The sequence below is a fragment of the Pleurodeles waltl genome, chromosome 1_1, assembly GCF_031143425.1.
Source record: "Pleurodeles waltl isolate 20211129_DDA chromosome 1_1, aPleWal1.hap1.20221129, whole genome shotgun sequence".
Lineage (NCBI taxonomy): Eukaryota > Metazoa > Chordata > Amphibia > Caudata > Salamandridae > Pleurodeles > Pleurodeles waltl.
In genome coordinates, this window is record NC_090436.1 from 859,363,632 (window position 1) to 859,389,923 (window position 26,292).

General features: G+C 43.3%; 1 protein-coding gene across 5 annotated transcripts in view; it reads left to right on the plus strand.

Annotated features, from left to right (window-relative positions):
- Nucleotides 1-26,292, plus strand: part of GOLM1 (golgi membrane protein 1) — a 271,355-nt gene that overhangs the window by 223,371 nt on the left and 21,692 nt on the right. For all 5 annotated transcript variants that reach the window (XM_069229402.1, XM_069229426.1, XM_069229418.1 and 2 more), the window contains one exon: nt 19,261-19,575. In XM_069229402.1, the coding sequence (XP_069085503.1) occupies nt 19,261-19,575 (315 nt within the window). The remainder of the gene's footprint in view (nt 1-19,260; nt 19,576-26,292) is intronic.

The window sequence follows — 26,292 nt, forward strand, 5'->3', positions numbered from 1 at the left end:
AAATCAATTTACTTGATTTTCAGGAAACTGCTTTGTGTATCTCTCTGGTAAATCTGTGCAGTACCCCCTCATTGCTCCTGGTTTGTCGAGTGAACTCAAGCTTGCTTGAGTCCCTGCTTATTCAGCATGCATAGTTAATTAAGATCTTTACATGTATAATAGCTGCTGAATAAAACATGAATCAAGTGCCTTGATTACAAACGTAGTGATAATACACATAAAACTCATTTAAAGTGTAATTAGTGATAGTGCAATGCAAGTAGCCTCCCATAAAAGTAAATTGCCTTTCATAAAACACATTTAATATGGGTTTAATTGTAAGGAACTTTGGATGATTAATCCTTACTTGTTTTTATAAAACCATTGAGGCATCCACAGCACTCACATTAAGCCCTTATTGCAACACTCTATAAAGTGCAAATCAGATCATTAAAAAGCATCACTTTAACATGCACGTATAAAAGGAGGTCACTACATAATATATACAGTACAAATCTATTAAGTATATAATCAAACTCTAAAACCTTTTAAAATACCAAAGTCTAAAATCAATAAGACATTAACCAATAAAGCAAGATAAAAAAGTGCTACTGGATTCATTTCAGGGGTCCCCATTTTGGGAAAGACCCAAGCAAGTCTTGAGAAGTTTAGAATGCAGTGAGAGAAATTTCAGCAGTTTACAGTTTATTTGGGAATCCGCAGAGTCAAAACCCTTCATTATGGCCGCCCAACAGGATTAAATCCCCAATTCATTAAAGAGTGGTGTCAGCAGTAAGGGACGGAATTCCCTTAGCGTCAGGCAAATGCAGACCAAATTTATATTGTTTTACTTCGCGGCGCCACATAGTCTGTGTGATTTTGGACCATGATACCTCCTTACTGGTTGATCGGCCGGGGATGGCAAGGTCCCTCACCTTAAGGCTAATAGTTGACGCTTGAGATGTACTGGATATGTTGTACTCAAACGAACTGTTATAATTATGCATCACCATCCAGACATTCGACCGAGCTGTAGATTTATACTTGTAGTCAATTAAAGAAAGCAATTTGGCAATCCCAGTAATGGCACGTCAAAAAGGAGGATACAGTAAATTCAAGTTCCATAAGTCAGGCATATGTGTTGCCTGCAGAGAAGATTTCAAATACTTACTGTAAATTGAATTTGGGTCGTAATCCAAGGAATGCCATAAGGCTCTAACTATTAATATGTATCTTATATCATGTTTTAATGGTGAGGTATTTTCTTCCTAAAACCTGTTGTGCAAAGCCAAATTCTGAACTAGCTTGTGCAGGAGATGCAGTCTGCCAGAAACCCCAGGACTCACTTGTATGCTTTTGTTTGAAGTTGATCCAAAACAGGGGCATCTTATCAATACATTACAGAACTTCCATAAGCCAATGTTGGAAGAAGGTTTGCGGCCATAACTGCCAATAATGGTTTACATGATGGACCAGTTTCTAAACAATTGCACAACAGGTATAAGTTACTGCTTTTCTTTTCTTCACCATATATGTTTTATGTGCCTGAAAGTTCAGTTTATTATCGACGTAAAGACCCAAATATTTATGGCTTACTTCTTGTAATGTTATGCCTCCTAGCTTGAAATTGAGAGGCGGTCCAAAGGTATTCCACATGGACATTGTTTTTATCTTGGCAGTATTTATTTCTAATTTGTTAACCAAAGGTAAGTCAGTAAATGTATTAATTGATCTTTGTAGAGCTACTCTTGTGTGGCTCAGTTGTACAGTATGATCTGCATATGAAAGGTGTCAGAATTTGTGGACCTAGTTTCGGCAGATGCAAATTGACCTCATCTAGCCTAGGAGACAAGTCGGCTATAAGAAGATTAAACAGGTGTGGGGCGAGGACACCCCACTGTTTAAGACCGATGGTTGTAGGTATTTTCCTTGATAACCTTGTCCCGCCCGCCATCTTGATTTGGATCCACGTATGTGTGTACAGTTGCTCAATGGCTCGCAGGATTTTTTCGTGGGGGGCCCCACCGCCTTAACTTTCCCCAAAGAGGGATCTGTCCACCCAGACAGAGGCACTCTTAAAATCTATAAAACATAGATGCAGTTGTTTTTTTTTGAGCGCTTACATTGAATAGTGATAGTTGTTAAGGCTAGCATATTAATGATGTTCCCATAACCCTAAAATCCAATGTTATTTAGAGGGACCAGGTCCATGGCATTAGACCACTCTACTAGATGGCCAAGAATTAGTGAGGCATAATACTTAGCTTCTAAGTCAATTAATGCAATAAGTCTGTAATTCGCCGGGTTTTATTGTTTCCCACCATTAAATATCAAGCTAATGCTGGCTCCTCTCCAACTAGTGGGAATTAGACCAGTTAACTCAACCTCGTTATATAGGGTTGCAAGTGGTCTGGGCCAGTAGTCTGGATCTGACTTAAAAATGGCCTGTGGAATGCCATTAGGTCCCTGTGCCCCGTCACTTCACCCTTCCTTGATCACTTATTACAGCAGCCATTGTACGTTGATAGTTAATTGGGGTAAGCGACTGATGTTGCGTACTACTTGTTTGAGGTTGCAACAAAGTATTTACTTCATCATGCCCCAGTAACTCCACATGAAGCTTTCCTCAGGGAACATTCTTGTCTTTAAAAGGCCCTAGGCTTACTACATTTAGAGTAAAAGAGTAGCCTTTCCCAGAATTTTTCGTGTCTCTCTTTCCGCTGTAGCCAGAGCTATTTTTTAAACTACTTTTGCAGGTTTTTTTTATACTCTCCCATGTAGAAATTGGAGCTTTAAGTTTCATGGGCTTCCTGATTTCCCACCTCTTCTTTTTTTTTTTTTGTCTTTTTTTTTTTTTTTCTTAAACTTAAGGTTTTGCCCGTCAAACTCTCTGACCGCCGAGTAGCTCATCCCGGACTGGGCGCGAGTGTAATCTTGTTGAAAAAGTGATCCGGGCATCTATTGGAGTAACGCATTAAACTATAGTGGATTCCAATATTGTTTTTGGTTTAGCAACCAATTTTAGCAGAGAGTGGTGTGTCCAATTTAAACGCTTCAAATTAATTGTTCCGAGACTTCCAGTGTCCACTGGTGCTGATGAATGTCTGGCTGCATTCAAACCCGATTTTAGATGTTAAGAATGATCACTTAGTACCATGATTTTAAACTTCTTTAATTGCACTAATAGAGGAAAGGTCACAATAGTGTAATCAATTATCGATCCATATATCGCACCATAATATGTGAACCTGGCAGGATTATCATCTTTGGGTCTACCAATTACCCTCATACCCAGGTGTTCCAGTGCAGTAACAAGGTCTTTGCTAATACTTATCAGATTGCTTTTGCGGGTGGCTCGCCTGGGTTGGGACTGCCCAGATTGCTTTTGCCGCTATCAACTAATCATCATCATCCGGTGTATGTACTCAATTGGTGTTAAAGTCACCTGTCACCAAAATTTCCCAGCTTGGGTTTGTAAATATTATTTTTGATACCTCATTAATTATTTTTTTAAAGAGTGCAGTGTTTCTTTGTTTATGAAGATGCACATAAATGTTGAATAATACAACTGGGACTATTTGGTGACCAAGGCAAAAACTAAGCTTAAAGACCTGTAAGTCTTGGGAAGAGACTGATAGTTGCTCTGATGTGACAGATGTGCAGTTGATACATAAATCGTGAGCCCCCATCTTGGTCTCCCTGATCTATGCCATTTCTTGGCATCAACATGATGAAAAACATAACCAGCCAGGTGCATTGGATCAGTCAGCCAGTTTTCTTGCAAGACGATAAGGTCATATTTTCCCCGGTTTGTTAGTGGGAAGCCATTGGTGATTATATCTTTAGCTCCTGCAGTGTTACAGGAGAGGATGTTTACAAATGTTATCTGTGTATTGTTTGTTACTTGGTTGAGAGTTCAATTTTTCCTTGGGGCACTCAATGCAGAGGCTATCCATCACCATTTCTCTAATAGCTCCTCTATTGCTTGTTTGTTTAAGCAAAAGCCTGTGGCTGCTGAGCCACAAGCAGTTTATATTACAGAGTGCACAGGAAGTGTATTCAGATCAATCTTTACCCCTTGTTTCCCCAACTGAGTACCTGCGATCATTGAGCCTTGAGCATTTTGTGAGAAAGAGTGCACTGGGAGAGCGTCTGGGTGCTTTTTTTATGGCACTCAACCGAAATAGGGGAAATGGATATCGCCATCTTGTAGGTGTTGAAAGGGTTATACCCCAGGATTCAAGGATTGCATCAATAATTAACAGAACTATCTCCTCTGATCTCCAAGTAGTGAGGGTTTGCTTTGGGTAGTATAGTCACAGTTAGGAAGAAATCTAATTGAGATTAAATCTGAGAATGAAAAAATACCGAAGAGACAGCATCACAGCAAGCAATATCAAAATATTCCCACTGCTTGAATACCTGTGAGGTAGCAGTATGCACGTTGGGTTACCCTCATATGTGTGTCTCCCCTGATTTTGTACAGTGGTACAAGCTATATGGTACATGATAGCTAAGTATAGCTTGGTCTCATCTCCCTTTATGCCCCCATTCTCTGTTCCATAGATTCTCCTTTTAAAGAAATCTTTGTGAGGCAAAGTTCCTTATATAGCTGGATTCAACAATCTGAGGAAGGACATTTGGGTCACTGAGCAGAGATAGAACCATTTCCAGCAAATCAAGATGTAACCTGGCCAGACAGCAAGATCTGCTTGGTTCCTTCCAAATGTTTGAGACTGGCTTAATTGGACACATAGATTGCGACAGCTGTCCATAAAACTGCATATAAGCTGTCCCTCCAGCATATCGAGTGTTCATCTTTTCACTTGAAGAAGCTGTGGACAGTAGTAACAGGAAAGATGAAGGCCATAGGCCACAACCTTTCCAATTTTAATGCATTCCATATATTATAAGTGTAGTTGACTTTCCCATTGGGGGTCACATTTGTAAGTGTAGTCGACTTTCCATTGGAGGTCAAACATTTCATATTGTTCATTAGTACAGGTATGTTCAAACAGTATAATCAGTCCCTTCATAAATCCTCTTACTTTTCTGTAACGTAAGTGATGCAAGACTCCAGTTCCTTCCCTTCCCCAGTTCGTGCCTAACAGCAATTTATTTACCTTTTGCTTGTGGTTAATTCCTATTTACTTCTTTCTAACTGCTTCGAGAGGCCCCTATAAATCCCTGGTTATGGGTGAGTCATTCAAGGTTTTATATCTTGCCCCAGCAGTTACCTCACTTTTTGTTGTGGATATTTGTGTGCGCAACCCGATGGCATGTGTAGCTGCATATACACATGCTTTACATTATTCCACCATCTAGTGTTGGGCTGAGAGTGTTGCAAGTTATTTTTCTTTGAAGAAGTCTTTTCGAAGTCACGGGATCGAGTGACTCCTCTTCTCAGTCATACTGCGCATGGGCATCAACGGCGTTGTTGAATTGTTTTCTTTCCGCTGTCTGGTTCGGACGTGTTTCCTCTCGCTCCTAGATTTCGAATCGGATACCTTAGAAAACTCCCTTAATAGTCTGTATTGTTTCGATAGCGATTTCACCTAGCCTCAAACTGATAGTACCGTCTAAAAATATATTTTGCCCTTCTGGGCACATGCGCCCGACTCGGGCTTGTTCGAGCCTACCACGTCAAAGCCTTATGGATCGGACTCCATTTCGATTTTGTCCCTGATGCCACGCGAAATTTCCCTACACAGACCAATGCCTTGTCTGTAATCTGTGTCTTTGTCCCGATCACAAACAAGAGTATTGCGAGGCCTGTCGATTGTTTCGATCCAAGAAGACCCTGCGCGATCGGAGAGCCAGAAGATTGAAAATGGCATCGAAGAGTAAGGAACATCGCAACACCATGGAGGAAGAACAAGCACAGATGGCGGTTTCCATCAGAAGAAGATAGGCTTATCATTGCTGGTCAGCACGTGAGTACGTCTGCCCCTACACCCACTTATAAAAAGTCCTCAAAGGCCTTGGGTACACCACTGCCAGAGAGCCATGGTTCGACCCGAAAAAATACTCTCGTCAACTGACCTTTGGGTTCGACGTAAAAAAAGATCACTCCTCCATCGTTATCGGAGTCGAGTAAGTCCATCAAGAGTTCTACTTCCGACTCGAGCAAGCTCCCTCACTCCTCGGAGTCGAAGCCTCGACGTCCTGCTTTGGAGCCGAAACAACCGGCTGTATTTTCAGGCCTGCAAAAAACTATTTTCGGAGCCGAAAAAGTCTTCTTATTCAGAAGAGCAAGGACTTTTGAGCCATCTTAAACAGAGCTCAAAATCACTGGATGAACTTCTGATCATGTTTCTGAGGACACTGAGATCCAACCTATCCATGAGATTATGGATGAAAGACAATCAAGGATTCACATCAATAGAGACTTGGAGAATAATTACTGCACCTCCTCTACAGACCAGGAGAAAGTTGGCCTTTCAAGAACATTTAGACACTGCTCCACCACCAGCAAAAATGTATAAACAGAAGAAGTCATTACCTATCCACACTTCTCCCCCTCATTCACTACAACTTTCTTTTTTCCACCACCCACTAGCCCACCACCTTTACCTTCACCAACTCCTTCACAATATTCACATGGTGATATGGTTGATCCTTGGGATCTCTGCGATCCAGAATCTATTCCTGACAATGACCAAGACCTGTACCCTTCTAAGCCTTCTTCACAGAGGACACTACTGCATACACGCAGGTTATTTCAAGGGCAGCAGCGTGCCATGGGGTGCTTATGCACACTGGACCCCTAGAAGAGGATTTTCTCTTCAATACATTATCCTCCACGCACTCCAAATATCTATGCCTTCCAATGCTACCTAGTATGATTAAACATGCAGATCAAATATTCAGCAAGCCAGTTAAAGCTAGGGTGATAAAACCATGCATTGATAAAAAAAATATAAACCTGCTCCTACAGACCCTGATTATATAACCCATCAAGTTCCTCCAGACTCAGTGGTAGTAAGTGTGGCTAGTAGAGGGCTAATAGCCAGTCGTCAGGAGATGCTCCTCCCCCTGACAAGGAGAGTAGAAAATTTGATGCTGCTGGCAAGAGGGTAGCAACACAGGCTGCCAACCAATGGCAAATGGCAAACTGGCAAGTCTTGCTAGCAAGGTATGATAGAGTCCACTGGGACAATATGGAGGAACTCCTACAACACCCCCTAAAGGAGCACCAAAAAAGGGCACAACAGATTGTGGAAGAGGGTCAGGCCATAAGCAAAAATCAAATACGGTCCGCCCTTGGTGCTGCAGATACAGCAGCTAGAAGCATCAATACTGCCATCACTATACCCAGGCACGTATGGCTATGTTCCTCCTCCTGGAAGTTTTAAACCAGAAATCCAGCAGGCAGTGCTGAATATGCCTTTTAATAAAAAGCACCTATTTGGCCCTGAAGTCGACACAGCCATAGAAAAACTGAGAATATACTCAGACACTGCTAAAGCAATAAGAGCCTTATACACAACGCCCTATAGAAGCTCCTTTCACAGACAACAATTCAGAGGAGGATTTAAGCCACAATCCAGAGGCTTCTCCCTCCGAGACAAAACAAGGGCAACAGCAGTACCAGAGAGGGGGATTTAGAGGGTCTTATAGAGGTCAATACTTTAGAAAGAGAGGCAAGTTCCAGTCTTCAAAACAAGCCACTACCCCATCTAAACACTGACTTATTTACCATCCGTCAACCCCACACATCTCCTGTGGGGGGCAGACTGCAGCAGTTCCACTCCCATTGGCAAAATATCACCACAGACCATTGTGTATTGTCAGTTATCCACAAAGGCTCTTGCCTAGAATTGATTTCTACCCCTCCAAACATTCCTCCACGTTACCACAAGCTGTCCCCAGAACACAATGTTCTATTACGGCAATCACTACTACTAAAACAGGCAATAGAATTGGTCCCACATTCTCAACAAGGAACAGGAGTGTACACACTATACTTCCTCATTCCCAAAGAGGATGGCACTCTCAGGCCCATCCTAGACCTCAGATCCCTAAATGTATATATCCTGTCAGAACACTATCACATTTTAACTCTGCAGGATGTCATCCCACTACTACAAAAACAAGATTACGTGACTGCTTTAGACCTCAAGGATGCGTATTTCCATATACCCATCCATCCAGCTCACAGAAAATACTTAAGGTTTGTGATAGCAGGAAAACATTATCAATTCAAAGTTCTACCATTCAGCATAACAACAGTTCCAAGGGTATTCATAAATGTCTAGTAGTAGTGGCAGCCTACCTAAGAAGGCAACACATACATGTCTTTCCATATCTAGACGATTGGCTAATGAAATCAAGCAATTTTATACAATGCCAACAACACACTCTATACGTAATAGAGACCGTACATACATTAGGGTTCACTCTCAAATATCAAAAATCCCATCTTCAGCCAGCACAGGTGCAACCTTACATAGGTGCAGTTTTAAATATGCAAAGAGCCTTAGCATATCCAAATAAACAAAGGATACAAGCTTTCCAAAATCTCATACCACAATTGCAGCCAAATCAACAATACACTTTAAGATTTATCATGAAACTATTGGGAATGATGGCATCCTGCATAGCAATAGTACCGCATGCAAGACTAAACATGAGAACACTACAACAGTGCTTCTCACAGCAGTGGTCTCAAGCACAGGGTCAGGTGCAATATCTAGTGTTGTTAGACCGCCAAACGCACAAGTCCCTTCAATGGTGGAATCTCAACAGTTTAATGAAGGGGCGGTCATTTCAAGACCCTGTGCCTCAGACCACAATAACAGCTGCATCGATGATAGGTTGGGGAGCTCATCTCAACAACCTTACCATTCAAGGGGAATGGGATTCAAAACAGCTAAATTATCACAAAAAACATTTAGAATTATTAGCTGTGTTCCTTTGATTAAAAGTGTTTCAACCACTTCTCAAACACAAGACTGTCTTGATAAAAACAGACCATATGAAAACCATGTATTATCTAAAGAAACAAGGCGGGACACATTCATCTCAACTGTCCCTTCTAGCCCAAACAATGTGGAAATGGGCAGTTCACAATCACATTCATCTACTAGCAGAATATATCCCAGGAATACACAGTCAGCTAGCGGATCTCCTAAGCAGAACTCACCAACAGATACACAAATGGGAGATTCACTCTCAGGTACTTCATCAGTACTTTCAGAAGTGGGGGACACCAGAAATAGACCTATTTGCAACAAGCGAAAATGCAAAATGCCAAAACTTCGCATCCAGACACCCACACCCTCTGTCCAAGGGCAATGCTCTATGGATCAACTGGTCAGGGATATTTGCTTATGCTTTCCCCCTCTCCCACTACTTCAATTTCTGGTCAACAAACTGTGTCAAACCTCTCTCACCATGATACTCATAGCCCCCACGTGGGCACGACAATATTGGTACACAACACTCCTAGACCTGTCAGTAGTACCTCACTACAAACTTCCAAACAGACCAGATTTGCTAACACAAAGCAAAGGACAAATCAGACATCCCAATCCCAGTGCTCTCAACTTAGCGATTTGGCACCTGAAGTCATAGAATTTGGATACTTGCAACTTCCATTAGAAAGTATGGAGTTCTCAAACCAGCATGCAAGCCTACAACTAGACAATGCTATGCTAACAAATGGAAACGATTTGTTTATTACTGTCAATCTAAAAATACTGACCCACTTACAGCATCAATACAATCTATTGTATGCTACCTACTTTATTTACAGAAGTCAAATTTAGCTTTCTCATCTATTAAAATTCATCTTACTGCCATATCAGCATATTTGCAGACTATACAACATACCTCTCTCTTTAGAGTTCCAGTTATCAAAGCCTTCATGGAAGGACTAAAACGTATTTTTCCACCTAGAACACCACCTGTTCCTGCTTGGAGTCTGAATATTGTACTCACAAGACTAATGGGCCCACCTTTTGAACCCATGCATTACATTTTTGACCTGGAAGGTTGCTTTCCTACTAGCAAAAACAACAAGTGATGGACGGAATGCTGAACATTGTCAAACACTCACCCCCAGTCACAGATCTGGGTTTAATCCATCGTTTTTTTGCTCACCATGCCACCCCAGTTTGGACCCAGCCATATGCAAATCAGTCTTGACCCTGTTCCTCATGGGAACAGACCAGCCCGAACTGCCAAGCCAGGTCCTCACTGGACCGGAAACCAGCATCCTGGGACCGGTTTCGGGGTTTCACCCCTCATCAGACAGGCTAGCTTGAATCCAGTGGCATGGGAAGCACGGGACCCACGTCTGGGCATACCCTTCCCACTTAGGGCGACAAAGCAAAAACAACAAGTGATGGACGGAATGCTGAACAATGCTCTTCATTAAGAAGAGTTAGAGAAATACAAGTATTCACTCTTGAGGAACCTTTTTTTTTCAAGTACACAAGCATAAAGGCATACTTAGAACTAATCCAAATTTTTTCCAAAGGTTGTATCACCTTTTCACATAAACCAAACAGTGGAATTGCCAGTCTTCTTCCCCCAGCCAGATTCAATCGCAGAAAGAGCCCTTCACACTTGACCTTAAAAGAACTCTAATGTATTATGTGGATAGAACAAAAGAATTTTAGAAAACCTAAACAGCTTTTCGTTGCCTTTCAACACCCACGTAAAGGTAGTCCTATCTCTAAACAAGGATTATCTAGATGGGATGTTAAATGTATTTAAGCATGTTACATTAAGGCAAAGCGACAACTTTTATTAACACCTAAAGTTCATTCCACTAGGAAAAAAGATGCATCTATCGCTTTTTTAGGAAACATACCAATGACAGATATATGCAAAGCCGCCACGTGGTCTACACCACATACATTTACAAAGCATTATTGTGAAGATGTATTTTCAAAGCAGCAGACCACTGTTGGTCAAGCTGTCCTAAGAACATTATTTCAAACAACTCCAACTACTACAGGCTAGCCACCGCGTTTTTTTGGGGGAGAGCAACTGCTTTCTAGTCAATCCATAACATGTGTATCTATAGCTACACATGCCATGGAAAGGAAAATGTCACTAACCCAGTATGCATCTATTTGTGGCATGTAGTGCTGTAGATTCACATGTCCACCCTCACCTCCCCAGAAACCTGTGGGTGTAGTAGTCTTGTCTCTTCTACATATTAACCTGCATGGACATTTAATTTACTTTACCTTACACAAGACTCCTGCGGGAAAACAATCTGATGACCGAGTAGATGCCCATACGCTTTACCAGAATGCAAAGTAGTTGCTATACCTCGTGACTCTAAATACTTTTTGAGCAAAAATAACTTGCAACCTTCCAAACCCAGCACTAGATGGCGAAGTATGCAGAGCATATGAATCTGCAGCTCGGCATGCCACAAACAGATTCTTACTGAGTAAGTAACATTTTCTTTTTTCAGTGAATTCCTATTGTGTTTTCTTTTTTTTTTTTTTTTTTTTTTTAGTAAAATAATTTTAATTACTGTACATTAATTCAACCCCGTGCCAAGTTTGGCCTTTGGTTTGGCACAGCCTGGAGCCTACCCTCCCTATACCTACCCAACCCCGTATGGTCTTTGGCCGTGGGATTGCCTGCAGGGTCTTGGCCTGCTGCCATGCCCTGAGGCCAACACCTTATAACCAACTAACACCGCACCATGCACTGCCTTTGCCCCTGGGTGTCTGTGGCCAGGCCCTGCAACCAACCCTCTATAATTACCCAACCCCATGCCACACACAACCTTTCTTCCTTGGAAAATCGGGGGAACACGTTGCATATCACTAATGTATATGGGGCAGTGCCAAAATGGTGGGGCTTCTAGGCCATTTCACATACCTGTATTTTCAAAAAGAGATAACACAATATCTGGTCTCCACAGCAGATGATAGGAAAGAACACATTTATCAAAGTCACTACATGATGTATTGCGCTTAAAAACAAGTTAATAATAAATAAAGCAAGGATGCAAACACCTCCATCAAGGTTACAGATACCTTTAAGAGGTGGAAATGCAGAGAAAAAAAAACTTGTGTTGCCTTAACCATGTGTAAGCAATTTGGATGAATAGTACTTTACAGAAGTGGAGCTTCAACTTGGGCACCTGCTTTGTTTATATCTGTAAATACTGCCTGTTGAGGTTTAATTTCTGTGAAATGAGCATCGTGCTAGAATTAATCTTGCCCTGTGTATTTATACAAGAAGAGGCCAGTATTTTGTGCAGAATGTCTACCCAGCTAGAGTACTTTCTACTGGCTAATTAGTAAGTGCTACCTTGTTTGGTAAATATATAGTGCATCTCCCACACTACAGCGTGGCAAAGGTGGGCGAGGTGATATAGACACTCAACTTGTTTGTCTGTAATTTTCCTAATTTGATTGTTCCTCTAGCGTCTTTATCAGATAAATTTACAGGGTGGAACTGCAGAAAAAACACAAAAGTGTGTTTTTCTCTGCAGATGCACCTTGATTTTTTTATTTTTTTTATAATCATTATTTATCACTGGGACCGCAGGGAAGCCTCAAGACCCCCGCGGTCCCAGCTGACTCCCCCACATACAGCGGGAGCAGACTTTGTTCCTGCATGGAGGGAGCTATTAGAAAAGCAGCTCCCTGTGTGCGGGAGCAATATTTTCATCTCTTTCCCCTGCCTGCATGTTTGCGGTCACGAAAGAGATTAAATCTCAGCTTCCAGCAAGCGGGAGCATGTTTTAAAGATCCTACTTGCTGGAAGCTAGTGTTTGCTTTTGCCTGGCGGGAGCTGTCACAACCCCTGTCAAACAAAAGCAAACTCTTACCTCCTGAGAGTGGGTGCCTCTGTAGGTAGAAGCAGCCTGCTCTGGTGGGGGTGGGGGAGGGGAGGTTGCTCTGCATGCCCCCTCATCTTTTTCAGCTCAGTAGCCCCGGGGTCCGAGCATGCCATCACACCCCCGACGCCACCTCCTCATCCTCCTCTCCCTGCCCCCTCACTTCTCCCCAGCCCCTTCTCTAATCCACCCAACTCCCCCCTATTATTTAATTCTTGCAGCCACAGGGAGGGGGTGGGGTTGGATGGGTGCCTAGGGGGGCTCGTGGTATTCCTACCTTGCATTTTTCTTTTCTTCTTTTTATTTATTTATTTTGGCGGGGAAGTGAAGCAGAGTCCCAAAAAGGCTGCAAACACTTTCTAGTTTAAGTGTTGGCAGACAATCAGATATCAACACTAAGGCAGTTAGATCCACGGAGAATCCAAGTTGTGCGATATCTATATTATATAGTCTTTATATCTTAAAAACTACTAGATAGATTTACACCCAATCACAAAAAAGCACTCTTTCTGGATCAAGATCTAGCTTTCTGCCACATTTGGTGTAACTCCTTACAGGGGATCAGGCTGCAGTTGTATTCAAAGGCCCTATGGAAGAATGCATGGGGGAAACGTGTTTTGGGATTCCCCCTCTCCCTTTTTCTCACACCTGCGATGGATCACCTCTAAACTTTCAAGACATCAGCTGAACCGACTGTTGACTGTTGTATTAGTTTTGAAATATCATAAAGATTTGTGAAGTGACACCAAGGTTATTGGCAAAACATAAAACGCCTTCCTATGGAAACTAGGACTGTGGCTGGATCCGCTGATTTTGATGAGAATTACATTTTTTTTTAAACTGTCTCCTGTGCTTCTTGATTATATTGCTCTCTGATAGGCCAAGTCCAGAGTGTATTTGTAATGTATAAAGGAGAGGGTTACATGAGGTGCTCATTAAAACCCCTGGGACCCCCACCTTCCTGGTTCTGCACAGCACACTGTCTGTGCACCTTGTGGTCCATCACCTCTCTGGCACTTTAATTGTATAAAGCTGCGGAGGGGGTGCTGCATTATTTCAAGTAACAATAACTTGTGCCCTCGCCATGCACTACTAATTACCCCACATATTGCAGCGCTCATGACATCTTTGACGACATCATTGATAATATCAAGGTAATATTTGCAGTCAAATTATTGTGGAAAAGACTGTGCATAGCAGGAGCACAAGTTCTACTTCCCCAGCCCCTAAAAAACAAAGGGGGAAGGGTGGCGGGACGCTGCAATCCTGCAAGATTCGTGGGATGGAACAAACTAAATTGCAGCTGGACCGCATCTATTTATTATAATAATCCCCGGGTAGCCTACCCCTGGGGCCAAAAACAGTTTTTATGGGGATCTGCAACCCCCCTCCCCAAGCCATTCGAGGCCGTGTGGAGCCCACGGCGGGGCTGATCTTAATAATTATGGGGGTGGGGGGGGTCCTTCCCCCCGGGGCCAACATACATTTTTACAGGGAGGCAGACCACGTGGTCCCAAGCCTGAAATCCCCAAAATGGGGAGGGGACTAAGTGCCCCCCTCCCTGAGCCTGAAAAATCCATGGGAAGCCCTTCCACTGAGCCGGCTCAGCAGCTCTGTAATGAGGTGTTTGCTTTCACTTGGCGAGAGCATATTTAAACCTCCCGCCAAACTAGAGCAAATACCAAGTTCCACTCTTAGCTAGTGGGTGCTTCAAAAATGCATCCACCGTCTGGTTGCGGACTTTAGATGTGTTTCAGAAACCGATCTAAATATTACTATTGCCTTCAGGGAGCAATATTAGAAGCAATTCAGTCTCTCTGGATGCGCTGAGCTATCTGGGGCCACTGGGGGCTTCCCAGCTTTTCCAATTGAGGAAATGTGTGCCTGGGTGGGCAGCCATCATTTGTTCAGATGGGGCATGGAGCCCCTGGGGGCCAAAATCAGCCCAGGGAATGGGGGCTATCTGCCCCTTCCTGCTTGACCATACTGTCAGGCCTTTGGGAATGGGATCCCGCCCCAGAGCCGAAAACTGAGGGGGTAGGGCGAGTGTGGGCCCCCCCTCCCCTATTAATGTCACTGGGCCCCAGGGCCGAAATCAGCCCATCAAGGTGGGGGCCGGGCACATGTCACCCTCATAACAAATTTCAGCTGGCACAGGGTATAGGGTCTCCTGGGCCCTAAATCTGCCCAGGGCGGTGGCTATGTGCCCCACCCCCTTCCCAAACAAGCACACCGGACCCTGGGGGATGAGTTCCCCATGGACAAAATTGGCTGTGGGGGAGGGGCACGTAGCTCACCCCCCAAAATAAAATTGGGCGGGGGTTAGGGAACCCAATCCCAATATCAGTCTTGTGAGGGGGAGGGGGCCATGTGCCCCTGTCCCCAAACAAGCCCACCCGCCCTGGGGCATCGGGTCCCTGGTGTCAATCTCATCCAGGGGAGCGGGAGAGCACGTTCTCCTCTCCCCCAAACAAGCATGCCAGGCTTATGGAGATGGGAATAAAAGTGGCCCTGGGAATGGAGTCCCCAGGGCATAACAAGGCTGGAGAGGCACACGGACCACTCTCCTTTAATAAAACATTTTAAAAAAAGGAAACGGCGCTGGAGGAAGGAGCCCCAATGGTCAATTTCTACTGCGCAGAGGCAAAGGCTGTGTACAGCAATGGTTAGACTCTAAGGGGGGTGTTGGCTGCAGGGCCTGGCTGAAAGCCCTGCAGTTACCCAGCCCCCACCTCCCACCCTGCCACTCATGACAAAAGGCCATACGCAGTGGGAGGTTGCATTTACGCATGGTACTGTAGTTAAGTAATTACTTTTAAAAAGGCGTAAAAAATTCACTGGAAAAAACAAAGGTTAAGGTGACGTTATAGTTAGGTGAATTTGTCAGTGACATTAACGTTTTGAATTAAAAGCAAAACCACTGGAATTCACCAGTTATAGCTAGCAGCGCTAACTATACCTTTCGTCCCCGCCAAGCACTGCTTATAACTTCACATATGACATTACTCATGACATGTTCTCTGACATCATTTATGACATCACTGATGACATCTGCGATTACATCCTTGGCATTGATGTTCTTCCCAGAATCTCGCTGTATTCTGTTTGACCACTGTTAACACTTCATTATATATTCGTTTTTGTATTTCTGTAATGGGCTATTACCTGATATTCCCAGTAACATGATTTGGGTGGCTTTTCATTCAGTGTGATTTTCGATATTTTAGTTTAGTTGTTTTCTGATACTTGCTCAATATTTTGCGACATCGTGGCATTCCTACCTTATATGAATAAACGGTTCTGTTTTTTTTTAAGCCCCTTAGTCAAAGGTTTGACTGGGCATAGCATTTGTTTTTGTAGAGGTACTCTAGGATAGTATACACTATACAGAAGTGTCAGCTCGATCCATCTAAATTGTGCCTTATTTACCATTCGGCAAGATGCCAACATGACTTCCCATTCTGATCTTCCAGCTGTATGATTTTTTTTTTTTTTCCTCCTATGTTTTACTTGTGTTAGTTCCAGTGCTTTATTTGTAAATAAAAACGTGCCAGTGCCCAAAGCCCTCCTCTTAAATACGCGGCTGCTGCAATTAAAAGTGTGAATACGGAATACTGAGGCAGCGAAAACCTGAAGCCATCTTGGGTCTCTTTAATCCATTTACAGTCACTCCCAGACTCTTCAGCTCATTCTTGCAGCTTTCTGCTTTCTCCCTTTGTGACGCTTTTTCGTTTTTCTCTTCCTCCATCTTTCCCATTACTGTCTTTTGTTCGCAATAAATACTCGAGGCAGAAAAATAAGTGCAGGCCCTCAAAAATAAGTGCTGGTTCTCCGCACCGGAAACAACACGCACAAATTAAGCACTGGTTAGTTCGTCTGGTGACTTATTTGTCAATGTCCTACTGACTTGTAGTATGGCATTTTACTAGGAGTTCAGTCAGGTGTCCGTTTTCTAATGGGGATATATCCTGCATGTGTCTCAGCTATTCCTTGTGCTTCCTCGTTCTGTCTTATGTGGTTGAATTTTGAAGTACTCGGAGTCACATATGGTGTATACTGTTTTTAGTTGTATAAAGGATTTAATGGCCCTTTCTTCCCAAACATTTTTTTAAGAGATTCCAATACAGTCCCTTTTTTTTTTTTAAACCAACGAGTGTCCGATCGTCTTTTAGTTTGTCGGTCTCGTAGCGGAGTTTCCTCTGTGATGATCCTTTCCATGTTATAAACTGTGTGGACTGTTTCTATGCTAACTGTACCATGCTGATTGGTTCTGATCGTATGTTAGTGGGTTGCCCCATATATTAACGGCAAAAATCATCTTTCCCCCATTGAGGCTTTCCTTTTACAGCAAAAAGTTTAAGCCTCTAGAAGTGTGGAAAAGATCTATGTTGCTGTGTCCTGCTGAAAAGGAGGTTGACTGCCTTGTGCACTTTTAACCTGTCTCGTAGTAGCAGAGTCCCAAATCATTTGTGCTCTTACTGCTAAGAGATACACAGCACTGCTATGCTAGACCATGGCCCGAGCCTATACCCCACTGCACTGCTCGAACTGAAGCAGATTCATTTGAGCAGTTTGCTTTCACAAGTAACCTTGTAAGTGAGAGGCTAATGTTTGCCTGCCAGCAGCATCCCATGAGGATGCCCATCACCTGTGAGCTTGTGCATGCCCTGTAGCATGGAGACTACCAAATTGCATCTTCTGTAGGTGCAAGACAGGTGTGTATGTAATGCGGTTAGTAACATACCAAATGGTGGCCCATCACCATTGGGAATCCTGTTTCTCCAAGCTACTAGCTGAGCGCAAGCACTCCTATCTGACAACCCTAAGCTGCAGAAACCATAGTGACTCTTTGACACGCTCGAGGCCATCATCTAGACCCACTAGAAGACCAGCAAAGCTGTGCTCTGTGATCATCAGCAGCAGGCGCAACACAAGTACCTGGAGCGCTCATACTGCAAAACGTGTCTCCATTAAACAACTGGCCACCATGAGCACGGCTGTGTGGCAGCACATTGGCAATACAGTCTTCGGCCATTTTACATGCGAACCAAAAGCACATTTTTCCATGATGAATTTCCGCAGATTTGACTTGCTGACATCAACAAGGGGAAAAAAAACTGAAGGTGCAAGGTTTACCTTAAAACTCGGATTTCCAATACCTGCAGGGATTTGAATTACGAATATTGCTAAACGCTCATAATTCGGACCTTTATTTTAATGTCAGAGAAATTCTTTAAGTTAATAAGCATTGTTGGATTAATAACAAGTATGTCCTTTTTAAAGAAAACACTGATTGGACACTAAATGTAATTTCTGAGCGAGATGCATGCACGGAAGGAATTGCTTTTTCTGCCCGCTCCACAGTCTTAAACCTTGACTTGTTGAACCCTGCCACTGCCTGAATGCCAATTTCTAAAGAATATGTACATGGCAATGCATTAAGCTCGCAGTACTACCCAGTGCTTGCGTTTTCAATGACAGAAGCAATACTTCCAAAATTGCCTCAAACGCTCTTGATTCACCTCGGAAAACTAGCCAGACTTTGGTGAAAGCAAAACAATAGACTGGCAGTTTACTTTTTTAGATAACGCATAATAAAGCGGTCACAATATGATTGGGTGTAAAAGTAAGGGCTCTTAAAATGTTTAATTAAGCCCAAATCTCTTCAGCATAAGTAGTGCAGGCAAAAACTGAAAATAAATTATAGAAAACCAGCGGTTGACCCTAGGAGAGCGATAACACTACATGTGTAAGAGTGAAGATTTACTGCATTAGTAACTGAAAGATGTACTATGTGTTTGAACCTCTAGGGCCATGTCTAAAATCAAAATCGCTTGTCTTTCTGATCTGTCTGAAAGCCCTAAAACGCTGAACAAAGTAGGTCCATATGTATTTGAGAAAACAAATGCATGGTAGTTTTTGAGTTGTTCTTAATTATAGTACTTTTGATTTTGTGGGTGGTTGGGTTTATATATTTGCCTTCTAGTTTTACAGGAGGTAAATAGTGAAATACTTAATGAATCGATCTAATGCATCACATACCAAGTTAGACAGAAATTACACGTTTAGAAAGTTCACTTAAAAGCATTTTTAATAACCCGTGTCTGATCAACCAACTCTGAGTGAAGGGGCAAAGCCACTCGTCTGGTGTACAGTCAATATTTTCTAAATGCAAATCAATTTGATGAAGTAGAAATAGTTATGGAATGCAAGTCATTCTAGCTGACTACAAGTGGGGCTGTTTATTAACATGGAGAATTTCCAAGATTGAAGCTCACAGTAGAATCTTTCTCGGATAGTAGGAGTTAGTGTGTAAATCTGGGTTTGTTTGATCCCGTGCACAATGTGCCCCATCTCCCCACCCTCTGTGGCTTGCATAATGTATTTGTCGCAAGTAGAGACCCATTACATTGTTTAGATAATGTTATTTTAGATGGTGTTTGATTTGCAGTGGTGTTTTTCAGGTGACCAGAAGAATTCTCACTCCTTGGGTGATTTCAACTTAGGCAGTTTGCTGAACCATGGGGCGCCTGAAGCACAGGCTCCCCCTTCACAGCCAACCAAGCCTTCACAGGATATCAACCCCTTTCAGGCTCAGCCCGGTAATCATGTGGGACCCAATGAGGAAGAGGACAAACTAGAAGCGGTAGAGGACGAGGATCCTAGACCAGAGGAACCAGCAAACCAAAACTCCAGAAAAGAAATCAACGATGAAGAAGTTGAACGAGAGCAGCTCCTCAATTTGGATGACCAGGAGGAGAGAGAAATGGCACAGGATGGTAGGTATCCGAGCATTTGGTGTAGAAGAGACTGTTGAAAGTGAAAGATATGTTGTGGGTTGTGAAAATGATGCTGTATATTTTTTTCACCGATATAGGTTGCTCTGTTAAAAAAAAATGCTTTATTTAACATGGAATGTTTTCACTGCACTTTCCTTTTTTCACAGAGTACTGTTCTCCCTATGCTTCTTCTTTCCCTTAAAGACGTTATCCATGATAATTTCTGTAGCGAAAACACAAAAAAAAAGGAAAGGCTAAACAACTCACACCGTTGCTCATCGTACTACTCTACCACCTTTCTTAAGGTTGACTCTGAGAAATGGATTACCTTACACCAACAACACATAAATAGTAAAAAACAAAAAAAACAGTTTAAATAAAGTGTGTATAGGAACATACAACATTGGGCACATTTAAAACCAAAAACCTGCCGATTTGTTAAGTTCAAAAGTGTGCACCACATATTTCCAGCAAAGTGTACAAAGGGCTTGCACTTTTAAGTGCCATGTAACTGCAGAGCCAGCCACTTATTTGAGCCCGAGAAACCTTGAGCACAACCATCTTCTACATTGTTGTTGGCCAGTACTGTAATCACTAGTAGAAATAACTTGCTGCCAACAAGGCCTGTGGTTATGTGCTGCTCTGTCTAAAGGGCAAGCCTTACCAGGCACCTATTTCTCGAAGTTCCAGCTTAGCCACGAGATCCAATATTATGTATTTTCTCTAGAATGAGAAAAAAAAAAAATTCTAGGCTCATGTTGGACATGGTATAGCACGGACCCTGCAGGTGTGGACCTTCTTACAGCTGTAATCTTGCTTCAAAGGTAATCTATAAAGATTAGGCACGGCTCGGTGGTCTTGTTTGTCCAACTTCAGAAAGACGAAAACTTGAGTTAGTCAAGCTTGAAATTTAGAGCAGTGACTCACAGTTTGCACTTACCCTTAAGCAGGAGTCACCTAACCTATGGGTGTGTCTCACTGCCATGAAACAAGACAAAAATGGGGTGTCTGGAGACTCATGAACATGGCATGACCTCATGTGTTTTGCGCAAATCGCATACACCGGTCTGGCCTGGCAAAAGTGATTTCAGCAGTTTTGATCAGTAATGTGATCTAATTTCGCTATGAACTAGAATGGGCCAATAATGGGGCAGAGACCACACCTTATCCCACTTTTTTGCTTCGTAGGGTTTCAGATTGTGTTCTAATGCTAAAGCTATCTTTTCCGAGGCAAACGTGTCCCAAATTTTAGCTATCCAGGAAGAAAACAGTTCGTCTAGCTTCCCCTCACATTACTGTTTCACAGATACCAAAGCCTTAGCCAGTTGTTTTGCCCTGAATGTCTTCGATGATCTCTAAAAAGAGAATGGTCTGTCCAACAGTATGACACTCTGATCTCTAGGGATCCAAGCTCCAAATGTTCTGTCAAGCTCCTTGAGTATCTTGTCCCAATATTTGCCCAACTTTGGGCAGTGGCACAAAAGATGTAATAAGTTGCCAGCTGTACCCCAGCCCCTCAAACAAGTATCCCTCTTTGATGTGTTCTATGTCCCAATCTTTTCAGAGTTTCTATGCCAGTAGGTCAAGATCTTGTACTGTTTCTAGTTTTCTCACCGATGCAAATTCACAGACCCTGTTGTATAGTTTCCCCAGTTCTCTGTAGACCATGTCATGGCTGGTTTCTTTTTTCATCGTTTTGCCTGTATTTTTTATCATCTTATGGAGGGGGGGGTGTCCGTAGGGTACCGGTAATGGATGAATATCAGAGCCTTGTCGTGAGGTCCATCTTAGCCACTTTCCTAGGCCCATAAGTAATATTAATACCTCCTCTTTCATGGATGAGTGGAGAACCCGTGGCTGATTTTGGTAAATGCAAATAGAGTGGAGAACCCAGTGACTGAGTTGGGTATATGCAAATATTCCCATCTCCAGCAAACCAGTTGCCCCAAGATCTTCCAACAGAATAAATTGTTAGTTTAAGAAGAAGTCGACCATAAAGCATTTCTTTTCTTGCCATATATTAAAATGCAAGGGTGTTAATGCTGATGCAAAATCTCTGTTAAAAGAGATGGATGTGAATAGTGAGGGAAAAAATGTAAAACCCATTCTTAAGGCAACCTTATCCCAAATCACTAGAGTAACTCTGGTGATGGGATAAGAGTATAAACTTTAGCTGTGATTTCCATAACCATGGACCTGCCATAGAGATTTACCTGCTATAAGTTGGTCTATAAAGCACTATTGTTTAGTCGTCTTTTCTTCCCCACTCTTCTAGGAATTTCATGTGGGTGCCTGAAAATAAGATACTGTATGGGACTGCCTGTCACCCTTGTGTCACTGATTTATGTAGTTTAGCAGGCTTTAGAATTGCTTGATTATTGGCTGAGGGATTTGTAGTGCTATCATCTGAAACAGATAGAGGATCTGGGGGAAGGATGCTAATTTTTTTATCACTGCGGTTTACCCCAGCCAGGAGAATTGGTTTGTGTACCATCTTTGAAAGCCCCATTTCATATGGCTACTTAGTTTGGGGTCATTTAAGGCCACTACTTGGGCAGTGGTGCAACCCATGAAAATCCCCTAACTATTGTATAAGGTCCGAGGCCCATGAGGGATGCATAAGATATTGCAGGGTTTCCATCTGGTTCGTTAGAGGGTGCAGTAAAAGTCGCTCAGGCTTGGGGCCTGATTTAGAACTCCGTGGATGTGTTACTCCATCACAATGGTGACGGATATATTCTAAGTTAGTTATGTTAAATGTAAAGGTGGAAAGCTTGAAACATCTACACCTCTTCTAATACCTGAAGTACAGACATCAAGGGGTCTGTGAAGCAGGGCATGACATAGTTGCCGAACATTGTAAGTTTAAAAGTGCCCATACCAATCGTTACTCCTTTGATATCCCCTCTATTCCTGATGGTTGGCAAGCGTAAGAGCAAATAACAGTGGTGAGGGTTTGCAGCCTTCTCTAGTTCCTCTTTCTATTCGGATTGACTTTGACATAATCCTAATAATTGTGATGATTGCTTTGGGCTTTCAGTAATTTGCCATTGAGCAATTTATGGAGCTTGGTCCTAGCCCCAGTTTCTGTTGGACACCCTCCCTATATGTCCAGAAAACTATTCCAGACGCTTATCCATTATCTAATGACAGTAGAAAAATGTTCTTATGCTTTCTCTTCTATTTCTTTGTGCCTCATGCTCCCATGTCGTTTGGTACAGCATTTGGTGCTGCGGAGCGGCCTGCCTCAGCACCGTCCAGAGTCCTACTTGTTCTCCTTCACCTCTGGAGCTTCCATGTCCCACGGGCATTAAGGATGCACGCTCCGGGTGCAGCTAGGTTCTGGCCAATGTGGCATCTGCTTGCGGTATCAGCTCTGTTTCGCGCTGCATGGAATCTGCTATCTTTGGGTACCAGCAGGCTTCTCAGACGTTTCCTGCCATTCCAAGGGCCATGTGAAACCTTGTATGAGCTTTATAGCAGGCACTGAGCGGCATGCACGTCTAGACCATTACCCTGCTGTCTGTGCCCCCTCCCCAATCTTTAATTTAAACAAGACATTTTATCAGTTGCATACTGTTATTTCATATCCTAGAAGCACGTCTGAGCACGGTGCCCAACACAGTGGACTGCGAAGATTTTTGTGCTTAAAGAGCTTTCCTAAAAATAGGCTGTGATGCCCCTTATAACAACTTTGATAGAGACGGCTGACAATCCATGCTCTCTTGGACGACACTTGATTGGACAAACTGATTAGTAGAAAATGAGAGGGTTTGATCCATGCTTCCAGAGCCTCCTCAGTCACAGGAGGATTACTAACCTTTTCCGACCATCCTTTCTGGGCCTGGAATATGCAGTGTAACCGTGCCTGCCGTTTGTTCTGCCCTTGCATTGGTTTTTGGCAGTTAGTCATTAGCTCGGAGGGTGACCGTTCTGATCTTAATTTAAAGGCAGTTGAGAAAATCTACCTCTTGCATGTGTTTCCCCAGGCCTTTTCCAAGCAAAACATAGAATTCTCTTTAATGTCAACAAGCTCCGCTGCTAGGGATAGTATTCCTCCCTCCTTCCCTCGCTAAAAAAACAAAACTGCTACATCTACCCCAGACAGGGAAGCTGTTGTTCTTAGGTTAACTATTTAGAGCTGTAAAACTTGATTTTACAGTCATGGCGTTCAAAGATTTTAATCCATAAATATAAGACTTTCAGGCGTCCTTAGAACAGTGATATTTATAGCCACATTTTTCACTATCGCATTTGCGACTATTTTGTCGGTTTCTCTGATGTTTTAGTGAGTCAGCAAGAGACTGCTCACCCAATGCACTTGCAAAATCACGAATGAGCAAGCTATGAGACTGAAACATCTTAAAGGCTAACTTGAATCTCAGGTTGACAGCAGCTGAATCTGAAATTAATCCAGTGTCCTTCTCCTCCTGGGGATTTTCATTACACTCCTAAGCATTGAATTGTTCCACCGGCGCCCTGGAGCACGTAGTACTTTTAGTATAGATACAAACAAAATGTATACACATTAATTTGAAAAACAGATAATTAAAATACAAGCCTACAAAAGGCTATTTTGGCCAGTATTCTGACATTTACATTTTTAAAAGGGGAAGAGTCACTAAAATTACCCTAGTGACACGAAAACACTAACAAACCTTCTTTCAATGGAGGGATGAGAGAAAATGGGGGGTGAGGTAGGTTAAAAGATGGGTAAAACTGTATTGCCCCTTTTCAGGGAATAGCATACTGCCATTATCCAAGCATGCCCCTGTGGGTGGCGGGTGAGACAGTTGTTTCAGCTTCTGCTGACCAGATTCTGGAGAAGTAAGTGACTTTTTTTAAAGGGTTTTTTCCTTGAGAGTCTTTTCAAACCTGATATAATTTTTTTACACACGGTCATTAATGAAGGCAGTGCTTTTTTCTGTTTTCTGACAAAAAATATGTTTTCCTTAAAAAAAAAAAAAAGTTAGATCTTTTTGTGCTGTGTTACATATGTAGAAGAACACAAGCTCAAACAGACTCTCATACAATCTGTATTGTGTGCCTGCCTGAGTCTTTCAGTCCAGGCTCCTGCAAATTATATAAGAACAAGTCAAGAAGGAGTGAAGAACCAGTAAAAGCTAAGGTTGCAAGGCCTTCAAGAGGATCAATGCAGGTGAGAAAAGGCCAAAGAGAGGGTCCCTTCTACCTCTGCTCTCCCTGCCATTTCCAGTGACTCACACAAGGGAGATGTAGTGAAAGATCAGAGGAAGAAAAGATGCACCTAGTTGGCGCTGTGAACTATAACATCAAAAATAGGTTCTGTCACTACCTCTTCGGCATTGAGAGCTGGCTCAGTGTCGAAGCGGTAGGTTGACATCCAGCACAAGGTAGTTGATATTGAGAATTGTCTCAATGTCGTGTTGACAGTTGAAGTATCTGGACTATTTTTGAAGTGTGGGCCTGAAAGCTTAAAAAGAGGAGGATTATTACATGAACAGTCAAATCTTTCTCCTCCACCTCCATTGCCACCTTCGCCTCCTGTATTTCCTCTACCTACTAAGCCTGTGCCACCTATCGTTGTGTTTTTCTGATGGACACTGGGACTGGAGGCAGTAGCTGTGGACATCTGGAATGAGAAACCTGCTGATGCCATCTGGAATAGGGACTCTGACTACAATTATGCCCAGGACCGGTGGGGCTTTCCCAAAACTAGGAAAGCTGGTCCCCTTACACCCACTAAGGACTAGTTAGGGTGGAAGAACTGGACTTCCTCACCAAGGAGGAGAAGCATTGGAGGAGAAAGGTCATAAAAGCTGGCACTGGGCGCTTGTGGGATCAGTTCCCTGCAAAGTTTGCTACTTCAGAGGCCAGGAAGATTGAGGAAAGTTCACCAGGTGGCTAGGGTTCACCACCAGGTGCAAAATGAGCTGAAAAGCATGCAAAGCGGGCCAACTGGGCCTAAGGAATGTGCAGGGGACGTTTTTGACCTTTGACTCACCAGCACAATAACATAGGCCATGGAGCTCTGCTGCAGCATTTGGAAATGCCCTCGGGGTGGGCCACGGCCCCTGTGTTGCCACAAGGCCTGTCTTTATCCTGGTAGGAGATGTCTGTGAGGCTCCCTCCCCAGAGCTCAGTGGGCCTGGTCCAGTTTATGCACTGGGGCCCAGGACCCCATCTCTTGGCAACTGCCGCCAAGAAAGCATTGGGTGTGCGCCATCACCCCGCCCCCAAGACCCTGAAAAAAGGAGGCCTGGGACCCACAATTCTTGGCGAGAAAGGGCAATTATGCCTCCATGTGAAAAGGGCAAAGGGTCTGAGACGCCACTCTGGGCCCTGGCCCTAGGCAGCTGTAGGGGGAGCGTAGCTGCAACCCCTTTTATCCCCTGCTACTGGTGGACCAGCCCACCCACTTCTCATGTCTGGGGTAGTGGGTGGCCACCATGAGAAGCAGCGCCAGCCCAAAGGAGCAGCCATGGAAGAAAAACTGCGGGCTGCCATGGCTGCAAGCTGGAGTGCTGGTCGTGCGGGCAGCAGGCAGGGGCAACCAGTGGAGGGCTTCCTGAACTACCACCAGCACTGGGAAAAAGTTGGGTGCCCAGGTGCAACCAGGCACTGCGAAGATAGAAAAAAAGAATAAGGATTGCCAGGCAGCAGCAACAAACAAGCAGGTGGAGCCACCCATTAATATTCACGCTCCCGAGGGAGTGCCCCATAATGACCTGCAGGGCT